Here is a 23,057-nt window from a genome sequence, read left to right on the forward strand (position 1 = left end):
AGTTGATTGGCCGAGTGACAGGCTACGCATGGTGATTGCGCAGCCCGACCCTTATGGAGATAAGCTGAGCAGCCAAGCTAGACTCAGAAGGGGTCGCAGAATCGTTTCAGTGCCCGAGCTACTGCCTTGACAGGGCCCTGTGAACGCTATTCCAGTGCGTTTTTGGGAGGCATCCGCGTGGCCACCCATCCCACATCCCGTCTTATCCGCCTAGTCTCGTGTGCTATTTTTTTTTCCCTTTCTCGCTCTTAATTTCATTTCCTCGTAATGCCATGCTAATCTCTCGTATCGAGCCTGTTTATTCTTAATTCCCTCACAAAAACCTTCTTCTCTTTAAGCATCTCTCTTTCTCTTGTTTTTCGTATTAACCTGCCTTAACCCTCTTTATCAGTTAGTAGTGAGCCCGGCTGCCTGGTACTCCTGGTCCGAATTTGACGTCACATCCATTACCGTCTCACAACACCAACAAGCACATCTATCTATCTTCTCGATAATAACTTCGCGATGCGTGGCCTCACTCAGGCTGCCGCCGCGGTGCTAACACCTGCGTTGGTGTTGGCTCATGGACCTCATCATCCCCCGCCTCCACCACCTCCTCCCCCTCATATGGGATTCCTACCTTCCGCTCTCGACGTGACACCTTCAGCTTTTGTCACACTCAATGTCCCCTGGAGCGACACTGAAGCGTATCCTTTGGTTAGTACCCCAGTCTCAACAATGGCCTTCCCCCTAACATATTCTCCAGACACTACGATTCGATGTAGAGGAATCAGAGGAAGTCTGTGGCCCTGCCAGCATCAAGCTCAATGGTGAACCCCTCAACCAGGACGCCAAGGGCCACGGCGTTGGATCATTCCTCGTCAACAACGAGACCACCATCTCAGCTGAGTGGGCTTTTGAGTGCATCGGCCCCAAGGAGTTCCCCTTTGGTCAGTCAATGCGCTTCAACGTAAAGGCCCTCGACGACATGGCCGTCAACGACGAGTCTTCCTTCTGGATGACCTTTAAGCAAACCGCCCCTATCCGAATCTCCGATGTTGGAAACGCTGCCTACGTATGGAGTCTGTCCGTCCCCTTCAGCAAGGAGAACAATACATCAACAGGCGACAAGCCCACCGCCGACCACCCACCCCCTATCTGGGAGAGCACCCACCGCGACTTCCAGGACCCCGAAGAGGAGCTTCAGGTTGAGTTGATGGAATTGGAGGCTCTTCACAAGCAGATTCTTCAACTTGAGCAGCTTGTTGAGGAGAGGGAGGCGTCCGTTGCTAAGAAGCTGGGCAAAAAGTACCCTCCTCCTCCCCCCTCGACTTACAAGAAGATCAAGGATTGCGATGGAGTCCAGTGCGTTTTGCACACTGTCAAGGATGGTGTCCGACACACTGCTCATAGGTTCTACGATCACGTCTTTGGGCATCCTCCCCCACCACCTCACCATGGTCCTCCTCACGGTCCTCACCATGGAAATGGCACTCACCCTGGCCCTCATCCTCCTCACCACGGACCTCCCCATCATGGACCTCCCCCACCTCCTCCCCCTCACCATGGCCATCCTTTCCCCTTCCCTGGAGGTCATCCTCCCCCTCCTCACTGTCCTCCTTGCGCTTGTGATCCTCACCATGGCAACCCCCCGCCACCACCTCATCATCACGAAGATGGACCTCACGAGCCTCACCACGGAGGGCCTCACCATGACAAGCCCAAGCACGGCCACGGTCCTGAGGGTTTCCGCGCTGAAGGACATGAGGGTCCCCCACCACCACCTGTAAGTCCAGCCTAACAATACGTTGATGATTTCACTATTCTAACAGCTCTTTAGCCTCCTCACCATCCCATCATTGTGATTCTCGGCGTCCTCGCCATTGCACTCGCTCTTTTCAGTGGCATTGCCATTGCCTACATCCACCGCCGCATTGCTCGTCTCAGCCCCGAGTCTCGACGTGCCATTCGCCGCGCATTCCGTCAATCACCCGAAGAGCGCCGCAAGGGTTCCGCTTTGAAGGCTGCTTACCGCGCTTTCGTTTCTCGATGCGTTGAGAACGACGAAGATGAGAAGGAGGCCATGCTCCACGGTGAGCGACGCCGAAGATCTTCCTCTGCAAGCAGCGTGACCATGGAAGAGGAGATTGCTTCTTTCCGTGAGGCTGCTAACATGGTCGATGGTATCGTTGCTGCCGAGGAAGGCCACAGCGCCCATGCTCGCTCTTATAGCTACATCTCTGGCTCTTCTGTTTCTTCTCGTCCAACACACCACTCTGCTCCTGCGGCATACCGTAACTTTCCCGATGACGAGAGTCTTCCCGCCTACGACGACGATGAGCGCGACTCGTCGGTTGTTTCAGACGGATGCCGATACACACCCGGTAGCTCTGACTACACCCCTTCGGCCACTGGATCTAACGCTAGCGACGTTCTGGGCGACACCAAGAACTAAAACGAAACTCCATGATTTTTGAGCACGATCTTTCTTTTGCATACAACTATGATACACCATATTTCCTTATTTGTTAAGATTTTTATTTTTTATTTTTTTGCATGGTATGACTGGGATATTGGATATCGGGGAGTTCCACTATACTATAGACTGATTCCACAGCACCTCAATAGCCATCTAATGTCACATCTTTGAATTGTACAAATGTCTATAATGCTTTGGTGATATGTGTACACTCGTTTTTATCTACTCTCGTCGTCCAAAGATGAACTCCTCGTAATTCTTGGCTATCTTCTTGACGCCTTCCTCGAGCTCCCAACCTTTGACTTCGCAAACATGTCGGTACATGTCTTCTAGTGCCTTTTCCATGTGCTCGCCTGCTATGTGAAGATCGCTTTCTATGAGCACGCTGTCATCAGGCAGAGCGCGGAGCACCTCGTCGGTCTTGGTGCAACTGGCATCCGTGCTAAGGTTGACAGCCACCGACAGTGAGGCAAAAATGCGAGCTGGGATTGTTGGGTTGAGGTACTGCTTCAACACTTCAACACTGGCGCTGAACGAGTGCAGACATATCCGTGGAGGATATGGCTTCTCACTGCCATCGTCATCTTCCTCATCCGAAAAGTCCTCAGCCCCCTTGGCGACAAGACGCCGTTTTCGACGTGTTATCACTTCGCGCTCATGACCCTTCCATGTGTCGGCAAGAGTGTCATGAAGCACTCCATGAGCTTGCACACCGTGTACGCTAACAGCTCGGCGAGTCTTGGCAGCAAGACGGAGCTGTGCAGCAAGAATAGCACGCTGATGCTCTATCCTTACCCGATGAGGACTGAGATGCCGGCCTTCGCGACCTCCAGGAGTCAAAGTCGAATCTCGTTCAGCTTGCTCAGATGGGTTCCATGGTTCAGGAAGACGGAAGGCCTTGTCAACGCCAATTTCGCCGACCAAGGCATGGGGGTTTGCAGATAGCCGGGACTCAGTTTCTTTTAGAAACGTGCTTACAGCAATTGGGGTTGGCAAAGAGGCGACGAAGTCCGATGAAGGTTCCGGCTGGAGAACGGCGTTGTAGTGGGCCTGTTTTGCGGCGTTGTCGGTGTCGGAGCCGGAGGTGGGCCGATATGTCGGGGCATCGGCCGAGTCGTCATAGAGGAGATGTGAAAACCAAGGGTGCCAACCAAAGGATGGAATTACCCAAGCATTGCTTTGGTTGGAGTTGCCTTTGAAGAGCAGCTTGGGGTTGTCATTGGAGTGCTTGTTGGCTACTTCTGCAACAAGATCCTGGTCTTGAGCCCGGGTTGCCATAATAGTCAATGTAGCCGCACGCATTGAGGGGATATCCTGTACGGAATCCATGGTATCCGTTGGATGGCAGTGAGCGTCGCATATTGGCAGATGCCAGGGGAATGGGGATTCGTCGCCCACATCTACTACAGGCACTGGTTGCTCATCGTAATTGTGGGTGTATTGGCACATGTTGACGATTCGATCGAATCAGGGGATGAGTCAAAAGTGAGATGAACTAGTTGAGTTTACACTGTAGATGCAGATAATGTTAGATTTAACATGTGTAAAGAGGTTCATCGTCGATGGTTGATGAGGGTCATTAGAGGAAGCGAGAGAGTGATGTCAGTGGGGAAAGCTCCTTCCGTGATGTGGATCATGATGGAGGCGGGAACCGAGAGGCTCCAAGTGGGGATATGGGTTGTGTCGTGCTTCTCAGTGAGTGAGCGAGTGAGTGGCCTTGTCATGCTTGTCAAGTTTGTTAACCAACGCCCCAATATTTAGGTAGTTTAGCAGTGCCTCACTCCGTACTATGTAGGTGGCCTGTGTTTGAGTTAGTGACGCTTATTGCCTCGGCTTACTTGCTCATGTGACGTCTGTGGTTGCTGTTTGTTATCGACGGAGCGGTTTTCAGTGAGCTGGACTGTTGATTAGTGCACAGTCGGTTCCAGGGTCTTTTTGATTTGCGGTCGATCACTACTGGGGGGGGGGATAAGGGATCCTTGAAAGTTTATTTATGTGTATTTCTATAATGAAGATAAGGGTTTATTACTCGTGGTGTTGTAGCAAACAACCTGTGTATGCCATGAATTACATAGTACTATGATAACAGCATTGACATTGCGATGATCTCTCTTGTGCAATGACAAGCACGCTTGCGTACGTTAGAGGTTGCAGAGAGCACAGTAACCTGAGATGTCTCACTACTGGTTAGCAGTACCTGTCTGCATATCCCCTTACAATCACTTGCATCGTTTCAATGCAACTTCCCCGCACGCTCTATCGTGGTGGCTTGTCAAATTGCCGTACGATGGTCACCTCAGACACTTGGAAAATGAGCAACTGCAACAGTACATTGACCTAAGCCAAGCCAAGCCAAACCAGGGCCAGGCCAAAAGCCACACCTTTTTCACATGTGATTGCCTCCTCCAGACTTTACTTTTCACTTTTGTTGTCCCTTATCCTCTTTACTCTTTTCTTGGTATAGATACCTGCTTCTGCTTCTGTGCTTCTACTACAGCTTCCTTCGCTGCAACCCCGTAGAGTCACATTCTTTTCCCGCTCGTCCATCCGACAGTGCGTCTCTTTTGCTTATTGCATTAGTTACTACTAGGTACAAGTGATAAGCAAGCTCCTGTTTCCAACCCCTCCTCGGACGCCTCGCTTTGACTTCCCCGGAAACAATCTATCCTATCACGGCTTTGGGACATGTCGACGTCTCTCGACCTAGAGCGGCATCCATAGGCTCTATTTCTCTGCGACTCGGTACTTCAAGTCATTAACTACTCTTTAGTAGTCGCTTCCCTCTTTGGCCCTTCCGTTCCTTCTTTTTATTTTCTCTTATTCTTCATCGTCTCGACTCTTTTTATCTCGTGCTTCGACTTGAGCTTCCCTCCATCTACTGTAACCACTAATTCCATCATCGACAATTGCTATCATCGCCACTCTGGACAAACCTTCCATGGGATTTCCTTGTAGTTATGCACTACTAGTCTCGTCTCTGTAACATCACCATCAATCAATCAAAAAATGGCACTCTTCAATCCCGTCTACGCTTTCGTCGTGCCCTTCCTCTTCGTCGTCACTGTTCCTCTCGCTGTCTTTGCCGGCATCACAACTACCATTGCCTTTTCTGTTCTCATTCTCCGGGTGCTAGCTGTCTATCTCGACGTAGCTCTATCACTTGTTCCGCACTACCTGGGTGGACGAAAAATTCGGCCTTACCGTCCTAATAATCACTACATTCGTCAACCACACTTGGAAACTCCAGGACCCTCCGCACTTTACACCAACCCAGCAGCTTCGTCGGCTGGGTCAACGGCCTTTGAATCATCCTTACGAAGACGCCATCTTCGTAGAAGCTCCAGTGCCCTATCTACAGCTGGTACTACGACCCCAATTAGCGAAAAGGCATTTGGTTTGCTTCCTAGCATTGGCCCGGAGCGGGATTTCGAAGGTATTGGCGGTTGGCGACTAAGTGGTGATGACGAGACATGGACCACAATCAACTCAAGGCTTGAACTGCCCGACAAACAACACCATGGACGTAACCATCATCGTTCCCCATCAGGGCCCACGACACCTGGAGAGGGCGGATATCTTATGATGAAGGGACGCAACCGAAGCCCACCCACAATGCGCACCACAGCATCTCCCAACAGCGCTCGCACAAGGACGCCATCTGGTCCTCGCATCGCTTTCACGAATAAGTCCTTTATTGATAGCTACTTCCCAAGCCTCAAGACTTCACCACCAAAGGGACTCAAGAAATTGCCCTCTCAGGGGGTTGTTGATGCATAGGTCTTCGAGACGTTAATTACTATTGTGTAAACTATTCTTACGACATGATGAAGGGAAATGGACAAGAAGATAATGGGAATGACCAAAAACTGATTCAATCAAAACGAGTGGGAATTTGGGATTTTTAAGGGCGTTTGAGCGAGAATCTTGGAATTTGTCTTCATTTTACTGAACTGGATATGATGTGATATAAAAATAGCCATGTCAACAAAGAAAAAAAGACTGCTAGAACGAATCATATTTGTACTGAGTTTATGTCTCTCCTAATACCCTGTATCCTGGTATCTACCATGCCTGAAACGCCGAACCACCGAAAATCCATTATCATGATATCATTGCAAAACCCAGTTGAGTCCTCTCCTTACAGAGTCTGCCAAAAATAGTTTGCATAAAAGAAGCGCGAGAACTTCTTGTCCATGTTGACAACATGCACATCGCCCTTGCGATCATTTCGAATAACCGCCTTGCTCCACTCGCCATCCCTCTCGTCGCGCTCAATGTCAATACCGAGACTACGGTACACCTTGAGCCTCAATAACACCTCGTCATCAACGGGGTCTCTGCGTCGCGCGTTCGCAGCAGTATCTCCTTCCACGCCCTGGAGCTCAAGCTCCCGCAGACGAGCCTTCAAATCCGCAGCAGTGAGTGCGAGACGCTCCGCATCGGTCTCGGCGTCGGCGGCGGCCTTTGCGGTGCGAAACTTGAGGGTGTCAAGACGGGCGATGTTGGAAGCGTGGTCTACGGATGAGTGGGAAGTTACGAGGTCGTCGTGTCGTGATGTATGGGTTGCCAGCTGGCGGGATAGCTTTTTGAGTGATGACTCGGCCTCGCGGACGCGAAGATCGCGAGCTTGTTGGAGTGTGGCGAGGGATTCTGTTACGCGCGCTACGGCGGTTTTGTCTGGCGCAATGTTGAAGTTTTCGATTGTATGATGAATGAGCTGGCGGCTTGTTAGTTGTGATTTAGAAAGGGGGGTTGAGATGAGAACTTACAGTCGCGGGTTCTTCAGAGAGCAACATATTGGGCGATTATTATGTGATCAAGTCTATACAAGTCCGATAGGGAGATTTATTCGTTCTGCTGGAAATGTGAAGTATGATTCTTTGTACTTTGTTTAAGTGGTTATGATGAAGCTGGTGTTTTTACCCAAGTCAATTCGGGCTAAGCACTTTCGGTCGTCCCGACGACAATCGAGGATCCTCTTATCATGCAGCCTAACCTGTACCTCGGATTAGAACTAAAATCTGCACACCCCACCTCGAGCTTGGTGTCTTTTAGCCGAGTATTCTCCGTCAAAGCCGCACATCGTCATCGGGTCCCGCCACAAGCAGGCAAGCAAAGAGCAATGAAGCCGAAAAGAGCTACCTCTGAATAACACGTGCGAACTCTCCCATCGCAAAAGGATTCCTCTTGATCTTGACGTACCTACCTAGATAGTTAATCTTCCTACGAATTCTCTTTTGGTCCTACGCATCAACTTCTTGATCAGTTGAAACCATCACACTTTTTTTTTACATCGCACTCTCGACTATAAACGACCCCTCCGTCAAAATGGTTACCGAACTACCATGTGAGTTCCCGCCTGCGCAAACTGCATGATGGACAAAATCTTAAGAAATAATATACTGACGTATGTGTCGTTGAAGATGCGCTCGACGCAGAGACGTTAGTTCTCCTTTAAAACTTCTGCTCTGCGATACCGAGTACATTTATCCTGACTGATGGCAACAGGCCGCTAAATCCCTCCGAACTCAACGTCCTGAAATCGCAATATGACCGCGAGGGTGAAATGGTCGGCGTCCAGACCAAGTTCAACTATGCCTGGGTAAACACTCTCTTGAGCTCTCATCACTTTTGTTTCGCGGCCAGCAAGACTAACATGTTTCTTTCTTTCAATAGGGTCTCGTAAAGTCCAATCAGCGAAACGATCAGCAACTCGGCGTCCGCCTACTCTCGGATATCTTCCGCGTCTCCCCTGAGCGCCGCCGGGAATGCCTCTACTACCTCGCCCTCGGCAACTACAAGCTCGGCAACTACGGCGAAGCCCGCCGCTACAACGACCTCCTTCTCGACAAGGAGCCCGCCAACCTGCAGGCCTCGAACCTGCGGTCGCTCATCGACGACAAGGTTGCCCGCGAAGGACTCATGGGCGTCGCCATACTTAGTGGTGTTGGTGTAGCGGCTGGGGTCGTGGGAGCGTTCCTCCTGAGGAATGCCAGGAAGAGGTAGAGAAAGAGAAAGAAAGAAACAAAGTTTCACTTAAAGGGAAAGAAGGGGGAAAACGTGCAGGAGAATGTCACATTCGCATGATTTGCATGGGCGGTTTCGGGAACACTACTATACTCACTCTCCTCTATAACCTCTGGATTGGGCCCTTGTTTGGAGTCTTGACTTTACGAGATATGCTTGTACTACATAAATGAAGCGACTCTTATTATATAAGTTAACCATTGTTCATCTATTGCGTCTGCTAGTTTTTTCATGTGCCATGAGCATGGTCCGTCGTGATCATGCTTGAGATAAAGCCTGATAGACTAGCCAAGCGTTATAAAGGCATTGCAAAGATGCTTTCAACAACGGGCATATCGGAGAATCGAACGCTATCTTCAAAATCGAGTATAGGTATTGACATGAAGAAAATACAAAATCACGAAGCAGACTTACGATACTGTTGTCGTGCGACACATTATCTATTCAAAATGCCATCCAAACATATAACATCACAGAGGGCATCACAATACAGGGAGAAGTGAGACTTGGACAAATAAAACAATGTTAAGGAAACCAAGATCAAGCCAGCTAAGAAACAAACCAAAGAGACAACGCGTCACTGTCTAAGGAGTATCGCGTGTTGAGACATTATAACCACCTGTTCTCAACAAACGTACGACTAAAATACAACAAGTTGCTACTCGACAAACTTCCTTGGTAAAACCACCCATTTAATCTTATCTAATATTATCCATGAGCGAACCACCATCAACCCCTTAGCGATAAAGGAACAGGTTTTCAAAGGTACAGTAAGTGAGCAAGGCAACCAAGCAGAGTAGGTGAAGGGTTTGGGGAGCCGGTATGTCACACTCCCGACAAGAATATGGCGAATGACAACACAAATATTTGCATCTTTCACGTCTCTCACAAAAAGAGGCGCTTAGATATAATCGTCCTTCGTCGGTGGCCCTGCCGTTCTTCTCTCCAAGAGGTATTTTCGTGACAGATTAGGATGAGACCAACAGGCCGTCAGGCGTGACTTGGCCTAAAGCATGGCGGAGAACAACGCTTGCCTGTAACTTCCAGTCACACCGAGACGCCGACAAAGCCATATAGTCTGCATATCCCATCCTGCACGACTATTCTTCATAAATGACTTTTTTGTTCCGTCTCCGTACGACAATCATTCCGTGTGGCGTATGTGATGTGATGTGATTAGGAGACAATGTTTTGTTTCTTAATTAAAAAAGGGTGAGAGAAAGAGGCGACAAAGAAACTAGAATCGAATGCAATGAGAGGCGTCGAGCTGGTATTGTATGGGCATCATGGGTACTCAGACATGGATAAAGAAAGATGAAAGGAATGCGCAGGTCGTCAAGAAGTTGGGGGCTTAGCGAAGAGAGAATCCCTTTCGCTTGCCCTCCTTCTCTAGTGGTCGTCCGCTCTCGACGCGTTGCTTCTTGTCTTCGAGCTCCAGTCGTTGGCGGTCGAGCTGCTCCTTCATCTCCTTGTGTCGGGCATAAAGTTCCTCCTCGGACTGCTTCAACTTGCTCTCCTTCTCTGCCACCTTTTGCTGGAAGACCATCTTCATCTCGGCCTCCATCTTGGCAAGCTTCTGCTCGTGTAGGGCGCGCTCCTCCTCCTGCTTGACAGCGGGGTTGACCTCCTTGAACACGCTGGGGTCTTGAGACACACCCATAGCAAGCAGCTTGTCGGTACGGTAGTTCTCGTAAAGCTGGTTGTTGGTGTGCTCCTTGAGCTCCTCCATGTGTGTTCGGATGAGCATTTGTCGAAGCTTGACGAAGTCACAGTGCTCCTCGTTGTCGACCTCGATAATTCCCCAGGGGTAAGCACGGCCACGGATCTTGCGACCGTCGGCACTGGTGATCTCGTTGTTGGCACCAACGACGGCGAAAGGAACCTTGGACATGATCTCGTTGTTCTCAGCGATCGTCTCCTCGTCGTCGAGCTCGTACCGGGGACCCTCAAAGATCTGGATACCGTGGTGCTTGATATCGGCGAGAATCTATATTGGTCAGTAATTATTAGATAGACGGTCGGTTACATGAACGTACTCGTGACTTGAAAGCAGCAATCTCCTCATCGGTGAGGGTATCAGCCTTGGCGATAACAGGGATCAGGTTGACCTTGGTGTGAAGTCGGCGCATCACCTCGATGTCAAGAGGCTTGAGGGAGTGGCCGGTAGGCTGGATAAAGAAAACACAAGCATGGATACGGTTGTCAACAATGTTCATGCGGTTGACCTTGTTCTCAGCATCCAAGTAAGAGTCGAATCGCTGCTCAATGTTGTCGACAATAGGTCGCCATGACTCGTCGTTGTTGACGAAGTCACCGAAGCCGGGGGTGTCAACGACAGTGAGGCGAAGACGAACACCAGCCTCCTCGATGTCAGCGCTGATGGACTGAATGGTAACGGTCTTGGGAATAATGTCGAGGCTAGGGCCCTTGCGCTCCTTGGGGGGGTAGAGAGAAGTGTTGAAGAGAGTGTTGACCAGTGTAGACTTGCCCAGGCCAGATTCACCTGTCTTACTGTTAGTTTAATTCTAAACCTGTTATTTTGCCAGTGTCTACATACCAACAACCATAACATTGAAGTTGAAGCCTTTGCGAACACTCTTTCGGTGCCATTGGTTGGGCAGGTTGGCGAAGCCGACGTAGCCCGTAAGCTTTCTTCGGACAATGTTCCTGTTGTCAGCGGCGGGGGGTGGCTGAGAAGGAACTTGATAGAATAGTCAGCAAGCTGTTGGGAATCAGGGTTGAATCAAATGAAAACTCACCGTTGGTGGGCGAGGCAGAAGGTGCCAACGCCGGGGACTCGCTGCCTGGAGAAGCTATTAATACATACGTTAGCAAATTGATCGTTGGTATGAGTTGAAAATAAGAATGCGCAGGCAAAGGTGAGGAAGATCCTGACTCCACGAATATTCCGAGCTGGTGAATCGACGATTACTCCTGGGCGGCTGTTGTCCATTATCGCTGGTTTCACTGGCCTGTCCGCCTGAATCTGCAGCCCCGTCATCGCATTGGCTATCGATGAGTTGCTCGTCAAAGGACATTGGTAAAATGGCATGTAGTGTCAACCGATCATGACCATCAACGTCGAGCATGCTGCGATGGCGGCGTACAGTCGAGTGCTGAGTAGAGACTCGTCGAAGCAATCCCTGATCCTCCTGGATTGCCGGAGAATGGTTTAAGGGGAGACTTGTTGATCTTCTAGAGTCCCGAGATGTTCTCGGCGTTGGTTCGGCGATAGGCGAAGGATTCAGGAACAGCAAGCTGGTTCCCAAGTTCACACTGCGAGTGCGGGCCATGGCATGCTTTCCCAGATCGGTTGACATATTCGAATTCAGGGCTGGATGAGTGCTGGTTCTGAGCGAGGAATGCGGCGGGGGCCAAAAGGGGGCCAGGACAGTGCCAACAAATTGTAGATGATCGAGAACGAATGCCGTCGTTATCGTGAACCGATGGTTCTTGCAATCATTGTTGTCGTTGTCAAGATAGCCATACTCAAACTCCTCGGAGGCTGGGATTGTCCTCATGGTGGTCGTCGTCGGGGGCTCCTTCCTCAGCCTTTGCCAGGCGCTTGTGCCATTTGGAAAGATACGGGCGTACATAAAAAGAAAGAATCGTCTTACCCATATTGAAATATCAAGAACGGTCGAATTGAAAGGACTTGTAGGAAAGTGCAGGTTCTAAAGCCAAAGCTTGCGGGTTAGCTACGTCAGGGAAAAGGCCAGCTAGCTTCAGGAGCTGGATAAATGATTGCCCAAGGAAACAACAAGAGAAGGACGCCCGTCTCGACACTGCAACTCCAGGCTACAAGCGCAGTTTGGATGTGAAGTATGGTCGAATCGATCGAGGCCGCTCTTTCTCAAAGTCGTCGTCGAAAGGTTCAGAAGTGGAACGAGGGACAGCAACTCACGGAAATACCAGGAGACGCGTGTCAATAGGCGTCGTAACGAGAGTAGACGAAGATTAAGAAGGAGGCCACGGGTTTATCAACACAGGACCTACTCTCACGCACGATAAAGGGCGATCGAGATAGAAGAAGTAGCAATGATGATGCCAGAAACGGGGGGTTAGGGAAAAAAAGAGAGAAGGTGAAGTCAAGGAGAGAAATGGGAAATTTTGGAGGCGACAGGCGGACCAAGCAAGGAGACGAAATTCTGATCTGTTGTGCTGTTCTCCCAGCAGAGCAGCCCAAAGGCAAAGGAACCGTGCTTCAACAAAAGGGGTTTAGAAGAGCTAATCCTAAATTAGGCTAGTGTGGGGCCCTCAACTTACATGATCCAGGGGCAAGCTCTGGAGAATTAGCGAGCAGGGTCGCTGAAGGGCTACTGTCGAGGCTTGAAAGATGTTGCAACGGGTACTCTGATTGGCTTTGAGGATCCGGGTCCAATTAACGGTGCGGCACAGGGGGTGATCAATGGTAGGATGGGAGATTGGAGAGGGAGTGAGTGCTCGTAGTAGCTTCACCTTACGCAAATTAGCAGTAAGGTTCTGTATCTTGGCTTGGGCTCCAGTCGGCATGTATTGTGTAGCATCCCCAACTGCCATTGAGTTTACTTTTTCCGAATATCTAGACCACCTATCTAGAGCTTTGCTTCTTATTCAGCTTCATGTTGTCGGTACCAACGCATTTACTTTTGCTCGATCCTTGTCTCCGAATTTCTAATTGTGGCGGGAACTACTACTCCTTACTTAAACCATTCCCCGAGCTTGGAGCTCACCTGAGGTTGTTTCTAAAAGGGGAATGCTACTTTAATCATGTACATACCTAGCTCCCTTGTGCTTCAAGCATCAACGATCTTTTTATGTACAGCACACTATGCTATCGACATAGGGGTTTCTGACTCCTATTATCATCTCCTCTATCATGGTATATTTGCATTGACTGGTTCCTCTTCTTATAGCTCTGCTCCTCCTATCTTTGGCCGCATGATCCAAGACACTATCGTAATGAGACGCTGCTAGAGACAAGACACATGTCGATCTACGTTGGGTTTAGGGGTCGGGGTATTTTATCCCCCTTCTTTCTCGTGAGCAAAAATACAGTATTGAATCATGCACGGGAGTTACCATCGTGCTATTATCGAGCTATCGGTTTGCTGTTCGTCCCTCCAGGCCAGGAGACGGGTAGTCATTTAAACACTAGGACGTTGTCCACCCGGCGTCAAGTCCGGTCGCGCCTCAGCCGCTCCCACGTCTGTGCTAGAGGATCCCTCGTTTAGTTTCCCTTCCCCGTCTCTGTCTCCGTCAAAACATCAAACATCGCCGACTTGCAATCCGCCCGAGTTGTTTCCTTGGTGGGTCTGGACGCCATTCACCCATGTACTACTCTGTACCGCGTGCGTGGTCCATTCACGTTATCGAGCCATGAGCCAACCTCGTCCTCGTCTCATCTACAGTGCTTGTCATCCATCTATATCGAGTTATTTCCGTAGCGATTAACTATTGGGTTGATTAAGATACCAATGTTGGTTGCCTCTGAGCAGGTGGATGGACCTCGAACCAATGCCCATATCGGTACACACCAATTCGCCAATCCTCCTTCGTGTTGGAACTGTATACGAGTTCACATGCATCCATTGCATACGCTCAGCAATAACATCATACTGAATCTGACGCAATCATATCTGCCTTCCGTTACGTACACTATCTGTACCACCAACCTCGTGCAACTCGCGTTTCGCATAGAGAGGGCTGATAACAAGGGAAACTCAGAACTTGTGATTGCATTCCAGGCCAATGCAAGGGTCTCTCCCCTATTGTTCTAGATGACTATCAGCAGTTCATGTTCCACCTAATCTATTTTGCCAAGATTCACGTGGAGGCAAGGATGGGCATAGCAGGAATTAAAAAATCATACTACGTCTATGTTGCTTTTTACATGGGTTATCTCTAGGGTAATCTCATCTGTCTAGTTTTGAAGTTTGAGATATCACATGAAGGACACATGCGAATATAATCTCAACTTGCGAGAAGTTTCCAAGCATCTAATGGCTTGTATTCCAATCGTTATATATGTGTGTGTGACAGTACACTGTCAATGTTCTAAGAAAAAAGGGGGAAGTACAGGTTCGAATCATTATATTGCTTGCTGGTTCAGATGAAAGGTAAAATTGCCTTTTTAGTTGTACCAACCACCAAATTGCTGGTTCAGATATTCTGCTATTGGATTTCTACATCGTCGGGGAATTCTAGTTAGAATTGACAGACAACAATTCTGAAACCCCCATGCTTTTTTTGGTACGAAACTAGGCGACTTCTCATGGTTCTTAAGGCGAACAAAGGCAAACTAAGCGTGAAGACGAGAGTCGTTTTGTCAAGTTGAATGTGGTATCTATAAAATCGCACTGTCTTGTATGTCTCAAACCAACCTCATATGTCTTGGTGCCTCTTTTTGATTACATGCCACATCCCCGCCTCCCGTAAAGGTATAATACACTGTCGTTATACCACCCGGACGCATCTCTCAACAATGTTCATACAATAACAACACAATCATCTTACGCTAGGCCAGCCTGCTGGCTAGCAAAGAATCGCTTTGACTCAGCACATTTTTCGCTCTTGCAGCCAGGGCATCGGAGACCCATTTGCTTCGAGCAAGCCTTGTTCTCAGCGAGATGCTTCTTGGCAATGTCGGCAAGAGCCTCAATGAACACAGGGCTGCCATTGAGTGACTCAACTCGCTTGACGGTCTCGGGACTGCCGCTGTCGGCGATGACCTCCTGGTCCAACTCGTAGAGAGTCTCGATATGGTCGGAGGTGAAAGCAATAGGAATAAGCACAAGGTCCTTCTGGCCCTTGGCGACGTAGTGCTCTACGCTGTCCGAGGTCTGAGGTCCTAACCAAGCAGATGGGCCAACCTGAGACTGCCAGCAGAGTCGGTAGGGGTTGGAAAAGCCAAGCCTCTGCATGACAGCGTAGACAGTTGCCGCAACTTCAGCAGGGTAGGGATCACCTGTTATTTGTTAACATTTATTGCAAAGACAGACAATGGGGGTACTAACCTCTGTTGACGACAGACATGGGCAGACTGTGAGCAGAGAAGAGCAGCACGACATCCTTCCTTCGCTCCTCAGGGTACTCTTTAAGCTTGGCTTCAATGTTTTGCGCAAAAGCCTCAACCAAACCGCTGTGGTTAGGCCAACGGTCAATTACACTCCATGTAATAGTACCGTCACCAGACTCCTTGTTGGTCTTGCCCTCAAGTCTGTGCCTCCACTTCCACAGCTCATTCAAGCTGCTGCCCGTTGTCGAGCAGGAGTACTGAGGATATTGTGTGAATGCGACAGCACGACCGCCCTTGCCGTTACCAAAACCGTCCTTTAGCAGCTGCTCGTACATCTCCTCGGTCAATGGATCCGCATATCGGAAAGCGACGTATGGCTTGTGGGGCGCAGTCTCTGGTGAGATCTTGTCCAAGATCTTGCACATCTCGGCGTTTTGGTATTCGGACCACTTGCGGATTGGGGATCCTCCTCCGATTGCAGAGTATTGCTTGATGATCTTGGGTGTTCGTCGCTTCGAAATCAAAGGACCGAGGTAGTTTTGTAGGGGACCAAGAGGGATCAGGTCACCATCAGCCTGTGACAGTTGTTAGTATGCGGAAGCCCGGGTAAGTCAGCGTTGATGATAACCTACAAAAAGACGACTCAAAAAGCTGCCAACCTCGTCAGTAGTCGAAGGTCCTCCCATGTTGAGGAAGACCATAGCTGTAGGGCCCTTGGATCCGGTCGCATCTTGGGTGACAGGATGGACAGTAGTGGCCAGATACCGCCTTTGAGCAGCGATCTGGGGTAGCGCAAGACGATGCGAACTGGCTTGTGAGATGCTCCTACAGAGCTGGCCTGTAGATATTCTCGAAGCCATTGTCAATAAATTATTGCCGTCTTTGAAATATAAAGGATAGGAAAAGGATGGGAAGCAATTCTTCAATTGAAAGTGGTGGGAAAGTTTAAATTCATGAGACACCTGAGGGTGTTTGGAAATATCACCGACGTTACATGTAACTTAAGTGGGCGATGATGCATGCATCTCTCCACGGGCTCCGGGATCGTCTGCAGCGCATCATATCGAATTTTCGCTCAGGCCTTCCATCCAAAAAGTGACATCAGGGGTCCGCGGAAGTCCCGCGGTGAGCAAAGTACCTCTATTAGAGACAATGTCTCAACCAATTGCCGAGTTCGTAATCCAATCAATCCATCAAGCCCATCTCACGTGACCGCGCGCCAGGCAGCGCGTTGACCCATGTCACCTAGCTCGCGTTTGCCTAAAGCTACGGCCCACTTACATGAGATCAACCACCAGCTCTTAAAGTCGAGCTGGCCCGCGCAATGAGATTGACCAATCTTTAGTAAACAACAAAGATCTCAACAAAAATGGCCGATAAGCAAGATTGGCGAAGAGAGGATGAAGATGAAGGGGAGCAAGAGGTTGATGAAAACGTGAGTTGGTTGAGCCTCTGCTATCCCACCTCAACTCCATACTGATCCACTCTCACTCTCAGAGCTACAAGGCGCAGAAGGACGCTATCTTGCTCGCGATAGATGTGAGCAAGTCCATGTTGGAGCCGCCGCCACCTTCAGATTCCAAGAAGGCAGACCGTGATAGTCCTGTGCAAGCGGCCTTAAAATGCGCCTACCACCTGATGGAGCAGCGCATCATTTCCAACCCCAAGGATATGATGGGTATCCTTCTTTTCGGCACTGAAAAGTCCAAGTTCCAAGACTCGGGCGACGGCCGGGGTGGTTTGGGCTACCCGCACTGCTATCTGTTCACTGATCTCGACGTTCCTGCGGCCGAAGATGTGAAGGCTCTAAAGGCCCTAGTCGAGGAAGGTGAAGATGAAGATGAGGTTTTGACACCTTCCGATGAACCCGTCAGCATGTCCAACGTGCTATTCTGCGCGAACCAGATCTTTACGACCAAAGCGGCAAATTTTGGAAGCCGTCGTTTATTCATTGTGACCGACAACGCCAATCCCCATGCTTCAGATAGACAAGCCAAGTCTGCTGCGGCTGTTCGAGCCAAGGATCTCTACGACCTCGGGATTATGATAGACCTATTTCCAATTACCAGAGGAGACAACACTTTTGACGTACACAAGTTTTACGATGATATAATATATCGCGACCCTGTTGGAGAAGCAAACATGTCTGAGGTTCGAACATCAAAATCGGGAGATGGATTGACTCTACTCAGCTCCCTGATCTCGAACGTCAACTCGAAACAGACGGCAAAACGAGCTCTTTTCTCAAACCTGCCATTCGAGATCGCGCCGGGACTCCGTATCTCTGTCAAAGGGTACAATATCGTGCATCGTCAAGTTCCAGCCCGGACTTGCTACATCTGGTTGGATGGCGAAAAGGCGCAGATTGCTTCAGGCGAAACCACACGTATTGCGGAGGATAACGCCAAAGTAATCGAAAAGGGAGATATAAAGAAGGCCTACAAGTTTGGGGGTGAATATGTTTACTTTACCCCTGACGAACAAAAGTCGTTGAAGGACTTTGGATCGCCCATTATTCGCATCATTGGCTTCAAGCCCCGCAGCTCGCTTCCTGTATGGGCCAGCACCAAGAAGTCTACATTCATTTTCCCAAGTGAAGAAGACTACATTGGTTCAAGTCGAGTTTTTACAGCGCTATGGCAGAAGCTTCTCAAGGACGACAAAATGGGCATCGCTTGGTGCATCACTCGTGCCAATGCGCAACCGATGCTGGCCGCTATCATACCGTCTAGAGAACGGTCTGACGACGACTCAGGCACGCCTTACCTGCCTGCCGGTCTCTGGATCTACCCTCTACCGTTCCAGGACGACTTGCGAAACATCAACCCTCCAAGCGAGGTATTGCGAACCTCTGACGAGCTCACGACGCAAATGAGAACCATCGTCCAGCAGCTTCAACTGCCCAAAGCGATGTACAACCCATCTAAATACCCTAACCCAGCTTTGCAATGGCATTACAGAATTCTCCAAGCCCTAGCGCTGGAAGAAGAAGTGCCCGAAAAAGCAGATGATGCAACAGAGCCCAAGTACAAAGCCATCAGCAAACGCGCAGGCGGTTACTTGGAAGACTGGTCTGAATGCCTAGCACAAGAAGCAGGCAAAGTTGCAAACAGCAAGGCGACCAAACGTGAAACAGATGATGAGGATGCGGAAAGACCAGCAAAGAAATCGAGAGGGTCATCGGAGAAGGCATCTGGCTCCTCCTTCAGCATGGAGCAGTTGAAGGCAGCAATTAATGGTGGTGGCATTAACAAAATGACCGTGGTGCAGCTCAAGGACTTGCTTGCTACCAAGGGAATGAGTACGGCTGGCAGGAAGATGGAGTTGATCGAGAGGGTTGAACAATGGGTGGAAGAAAACTCGTGAGAACGCGGAATGTTTACCCAATCGTGTGTTAGGTGCATTGGCGTTTATGTATTGATTTTTTCAGCAAGAATCCCGTGATTCGAATAGTAGGTACTCTCCTGAGCTGAGTGTTAGACATATCCAAGGAAATATCATTGCTCCCTTTCGTTGATGTGAATGTGTGTGAATGACTGACTGACATTCATTATCGAGCTGCCTAACTCTCAGCATTTCATCGCTTCACACTAATTCTTCTAACTTTACCTTGACATCTTAACTTCGCGCTCCTCTGTGAGATTCAACTTATTCATGTACAAGTGTATATCATTTTTCAAGCATCTTTTTGTCAGGTATTGATATTATGAAGGCGTGAAGATGGACGTGACGAAAGATCCAGCGGCTTTTATGCACACGCCACCTTCAGCGTCTGCTAGCGGTTGTAGAGATAGCTTTCAGCGGGCTACACGTCAGGATAGCGGCAACAGCCAGGGCATACTCCCCGGGGCAGGCGTTCGTGCACAAAGCCCAACCAGTCTGGTTGGTTGGCCTTCGGTAAGCCCAGTAGCATGTAGAGCTAGCTAACGCAGCTAAATAGCACCCAACCTCATCCATCAAATCAGTGCCATTTTCATCGTCCGCGTCGGCCCAGTTGTTTGCGCGCCCGCAAACACCAGACACTGGCGTTGAATGCCGAAACCGTCAGAATCTCCCATCGCCAGCATACACAGATTCATCACCCCAGAAAGAGCCCTGGGCGGATGACTATATTTCTCGGCTTCTGCGTCGAGTGCGACACCATCCGAATCGCGGGCAGTGCGCCAACACCAGCCCCGTTATGGCCGATTTCCTCGCAAGTTTGGGTTTTGGAGGCGCGCAAACAACAGCCGTGTCGAATAATTCGCAATGCGATTCCGTTGAGCAACTACATAATCAACTGCGAGGGGTCCTAGATGCCAAGGTGACACCGACACGAGCCGAACATGTTGCGATTACTACAGAGTTGAGAGCCACAGTTCGGTTTCAATTAACTGCGTCAGAGCTGGAGAACGGGAACCACGAGAATCCAAATAACCTCGATCCTGCGTTGGGAGGAGCGCAATCAACAGGAGTGAATGGCGATCAGGATGCGGGGCAGCCATCTCGTGTTGTTTTCGCGAACGACACTATCATGAACCAGCCCCAAGACGACCCAGCACTTCAAAGATCAGTCGCCAAACATATTATTTCAACAATCAGTTCAGCAGACGGAAGTATTTGGACCGTCCGGCAGGTGTCTAGAGGAGCACAAGGATGGACCTTTACGTATTTGTGCAAGGATTCATTCCAGCATTGGAGCCGACAAACCGCCAAGAACCCATTAAAGACAATAGTAGGCGAGTTCAGTCAGAGAGAGCCAGACCCGACTCTGCACAGTAAGTTAATATCTAGGCTGCATTCGTTTCCGAAAGCTCACTGTGACATAGCCCGACCTGCGTTTGACTGTCGAGGATCCATCGTTATTGCCTTCAACCGCAGCAGTCGTTCCATCACAATCAAATATGATCATACTCCTCTACACAAAACAGTCGCCGAACTTGCTGCGCACTTTAAACCGCCGCCTCGCCAACTAGGACCAGGTGCACAGAAACTGCAAGAACAGCAACAAAAGGCCAAGGAGAAGACACCGAAGAAACCAAGAGGCGAGAAGAAGGACAAGAAGGAGCGAAAGAAGCGGGACTCTGTCAAGGCGCAGGACGAGAATGGCAACCCCCGAAAGCGAAAAAAGAAGACCAATGGCGCATCTCAGCCCGAAGTAACTGACGGATCCATGATCCCCCTGGATTATCCTGGAGCGCCAGCGGTTGACGGCCAGACAGACCCCTCCTACATGAATGGTGGACAAGCGCCGGATAACACTGGACATCAAGGCTTTAATGACTACCCCCAGGGACTGATGGGAGACGCGTCGGGAGCTACAAACGGAACCGGATCTCAACAAGCAGGCGGCCAACCTGGTTCCGTTACTTTCCCTGTCAACGTTTCAGCAGCCGAAGCAGCACGCCGACGAGAGGCAGCAACGACAATGCTCAGCAATGCCGGTGTAGATCCCACGACTCTGTCACCTGAGCAATTTGGGATCTTCTCTAATCAAGCACCCGAGTTACAGCGAGAGTCATTGAACATGCTTGTTAAGTACGGCGCGGAGCGTCTCCGGATTGTCCACCCCAGCAACAGGGAGGGCTCAGCTCAGGCAAACGCTTCAACTGCACAGAGCAGCCAAAGTTCAACCGGACCAAGGACCACCAAAGAACTAGTGCCACAGTCTGGCGCTCATGACAGCCCGAACACAGATTCTGAGGCACAAGCTGCGTCTCAGACCGCCGACGACACCTCATCCCCTAAGCGGAAAGCGAGGAAGATGGGCAAGTCGAGAACAGCGTGCTTCCCGTGTAAAGCACAAAAGACCAAAGTAAGTGCCTTGAGTTCAACCGCTGTATATTGTCGAGCTAACATCAAAAAGTGCCCAAGGGAGCGACCGACTTGCACTGAATGTTCAAATAATGGAACTGCATGTGAATATGCACCTCAGAAGCCACGAAACAGAGGAAAGAAGACTAAGAAATCGGAGGAGATTGTTATTGACGACGATGAAGAAGAAGAGCAGCAGGAAGATGCTGAAGACGCCGAAGACGCTGAAGCAGAAGGTGACGAGGAAGAGGACGACGACGATGAGCAAGCCGCTTCTCAAGACTACTCGCATCCACAGATGAACATCGGAAACATGGTCACCAATACTGATACGACCACTCAAGATAGCCACGCTACACAGAACAACTATTATCAATATACTTCAAGCCTAGCCGTGCCACAGGCTAATCCCTACCCAAACAACCCACAACCGTTGACTACGGCAGCGTCACAGAGAAATAACTATTCTCACGCTCTACCCGAAGTAACACAGCCAGTCCACCACGTGCCACCTCCCATTCCAGCACCAGCTGGAACTATTGCACCCTCTGAGACAAGACGTTGGACCGCTTTTGGCAGTAGTGGACTTAATGGCGGAAGCGACAGCGGCAAGGCAAGACGAGGTCTTCCATCCGAGCCTCCTCGCCCGACGGCGCAGAGTCCATCTACCACGAACGTGCAGCCATCGAGCTGGGGGCAAAGTCATAACACAACGATGCCCGCAGTACCCGCAACGACCATGGCAACTGTCTCGCCACAAATGTCATACGACTCGCGTTCTAGCCAGAGAAGCCGACAGAAGAGCCAGAGTCTGTCGAATGATACAGCTCAACAAGCAGCAGCAATGACCAGTACAGCCATGCAGCAGGCTCAAACTCAGGCTCAGGCTCATGCGCAGGCTCAAGCACGTCAGTCACCAGTTGCAGCAGCAGCTATGATGGCACAGGCCCGCAAGTCTCCATACCAGCAAGTCGCGGTCCCTCGCACGACTTCTAGAACGAGCCAGCGAAACCAATCCCGAACACCAGTCACAGACCAGGCACGGGGCTACCAGCCTCCTCCTCCTGTTGACATGAGTCAACAGCAAAGTGCACGACCTGGTGGCCATTACGACACATCATCACACATGCCCAGCGGCTCTGGCTATAATGACTATGGGCGATATGGCGGAACCAATACTGCGGCAAACCATCAGGCAGCTATGCCAGCAGCTTCGGCAACACCGAGCACTATGGGGACGTCTTACCAAAGCAAGCCTGCGACCGCAAATCAGTGGTCTGGTTCATCAAGTCGAAACGATCGTTCATACGGTTCCAACTCTTCGTACCAAACACCAAACATCTATATGCAGACACCAGCTACGAAGGCGGTATCAGCTTCTGGCCAGAACTTTAAGATGCGTCCGGGTACACAGCAGCAACAGCAGCAGCCGCAACATCAACAACAGCCACAGCATGCTCACGGCAGCAGCAACTCTTATAGCCAACAGCAACAGGCAAACTATCCAGCATATTCTGGATCTACACATCAGAACCAACAAGGCCAGACCTCCAACCAGCAGCAGCAGCAACAACCACCAAGCTGGTACTTTCAAAACTCGCACAACCCCTCCATGCATCCTGGGGGTCAGTCATCTGGCTACAATTATGAGTCATGGTCAGGCGTCTAAGGGTTGGTAATGTCTGATTGCATAATTGCGTCTTCTCTATTCACGGTTTCACAAATGAGACCGATATTTATTTTGGTTGGGTTTGGCAGCACATATTATTTAGCGGATAGCCT

The 23,057-nt window shown here is 50.0% G+C and overlaps 8 protein-coding genes across 8 annotated transcripts, besides 4 other annotated features; 4 read left to right on the top strand and 4 right to left on the bottom strand.

Moving 5' to 3' along the window:
* Positions 1-504: 504 nt before the first annotated feature.
* Positions 505-2,434, top strand: FPSE_07180 (uncharacterized protein; the record flags this gene model as incomplete). The annotated part of the gene is made up of 3 exons (XM_009260298.1): positions 505-696; positions 746-1,765; positions 1,820-2,434. The coding sequence occupies 3 exons, from the start codon at positions 505-507 to the stop codon at positions 2,432-2,434; spliced, it is 1,827 nt and encodes a 608-aa protein (XP_009258573.1).
* Positions 2,435-2,512: 78 nt separating this feature from the next.
* Positions 2,513-2,533: a repeat region.
* Positions 2,534-2,680: 147 nt separating this feature from the next.
* FPSE_07179 (uncharacterized protein) lies at positions 2,681-3,907 on the bottom strand (the record flags this gene model as incomplete). The annotated part of the gene is made up of 1 exon (XM_009260297.1): positions 2,681-3,907. One exon carries the CDS (start codon positions 3,905-3,907, stop codon positions 2,681-2,683), a length of 1,227 nt encoding a protein of 408 aa, XP_009258572.1.
* Positions 3,908-4,797: 890 nt separating this feature from the next.
* Positions 4,798-4,830: a microsatellite.
* A 634-nt stretch (positions 4,831-5,464) lies between these two features.
* Positions 5,465-6,235, top strand: FPSE_07178 (uncharacterized protein; the record flags this gene model as incomplete). Its single annotated transcript, XM_009260296.1, has 1 exon — positions 5,465-6,235. One exon carries the CDS (start codon positions 5,465-5,467, stop codon positions 6,233-6,235), a length of 771 nt encoding a protein of 256 aa, XP_009258571.1.
* Positions 6,236-6,596: 361 nt separating this feature from the next.
* Positions 6,597-7,254, bottom strand: FPSE_07177 (uncharacterized protein; the record flags this gene model as incomplete). The annotated part of the gene is made up of 2 exons (XM_009260295.1): positions 6,597-7,175; positions 7,228-7,254. The coding sequence occupies 2 exons, from the start codon at positions 7,252-7,254 to the stop codon at positions 6,597-6,599; spliced, it is 606 nt and encodes a 201-aa protein (XP_009258570.1).
* Positions 7,255-7,786: 532 nt separating this feature from the next.
* On the top strand, positions 7,787-8,464 carry FPSE_07176 (uncharacterized protein; the record flags this gene model as incomplete). Its single annotated transcript, XM_009260294.1, has 4 exons — positions 7,787-7,805; positions 7,882-7,900; positions 7,967-8,060; positions 8,135-8,464. 4 exons carry the CDS (start codon positions 7,787-7,789, stop codon positions 8,462-8,464), a joined length of 462 nt encoding a protein of 153 aa, XP_009258569.1.
* A 1,372-nt stretch (positions 8,465-9,836) lies between these two features.
* On the bottom strand, positions 9,837-12,006 carry FPSE_07175 (uncharacterized protein; the record flags this gene model as incomplete). The annotated part of the gene is made up of 5 exons (XM_009260293.1): positions 9,837-10,472; positions 10,522-10,988; positions 11,043-11,186; positions 11,245-11,298; positions 11,382-12,006. 5 exons carry the CDS (start codon positions 12,004-12,006, stop codon positions 9,837-9,839), a joined length of 1,926 nt encoding a protein of 641 aa, XP_009258568.1.
* Positions 12,007-14,976: 2,970 nt separating this feature from the next.
* On the bottom strand, positions 14,977-16,342 carry FPSE_07174 (uncharacterized protein; the record flags this gene model as incomplete). The annotated part of the gene is made up of 3 exons (XM_009260292.1): positions 14,977-15,431; positions 15,481-16,057; positions 16,115-16,342. The coding sequence occupies 3 exons, from the start codon at positions 16,340-16,342 to the stop codon at positions 14,977-14,979; spliced, it is 1,260 nt and encodes a 419-aa protein (XP_009258567.1).
* Positions 16,343-16,851: 509 nt separating this feature from the next.
* Positions 16,852-22,944, top strand: FPSE_07173 (uncharacterized protein; the record flags this gene model as incomplete). The annotated part of the gene is made up of 6 exons (XM_009260291.1): positions 16,852-16,917; positions 16,980-18,844; positions 19,304-19,379; positions 19,423-20,239; positions 20,291-21,276; positions 21,328-22,944. 6 exons carry the CDS (start codon positions 16,852-16,854, stop codon positions 22,942-22,944), a joined length of 5,427 nt encoding a protein of 1,808 aa, XP_009258566.1.
* Positions 21,448-21,544: a repeat region.
* Positions 22,687-22,770: a microsatellite.
* Positions 22,945-23,057: the final 113 nt, after the last annotated feature.

This window comes from Fusarium pseudograminearum, chromosome 3 (assembly GCF_000303195.2).
Source record: "Fusarium pseudograminearum CS3096 chromosome 3, whole genome shotgun sequence".
In the NCBI taxonomy this organism is placed as follows: domain Eukaryota; kingdom Fungi; phylum Ascomycota; class Sordariomycetes; order Hypocreales; family Nectriaceae; genus Fusarium; species Fusarium pseudograminearum.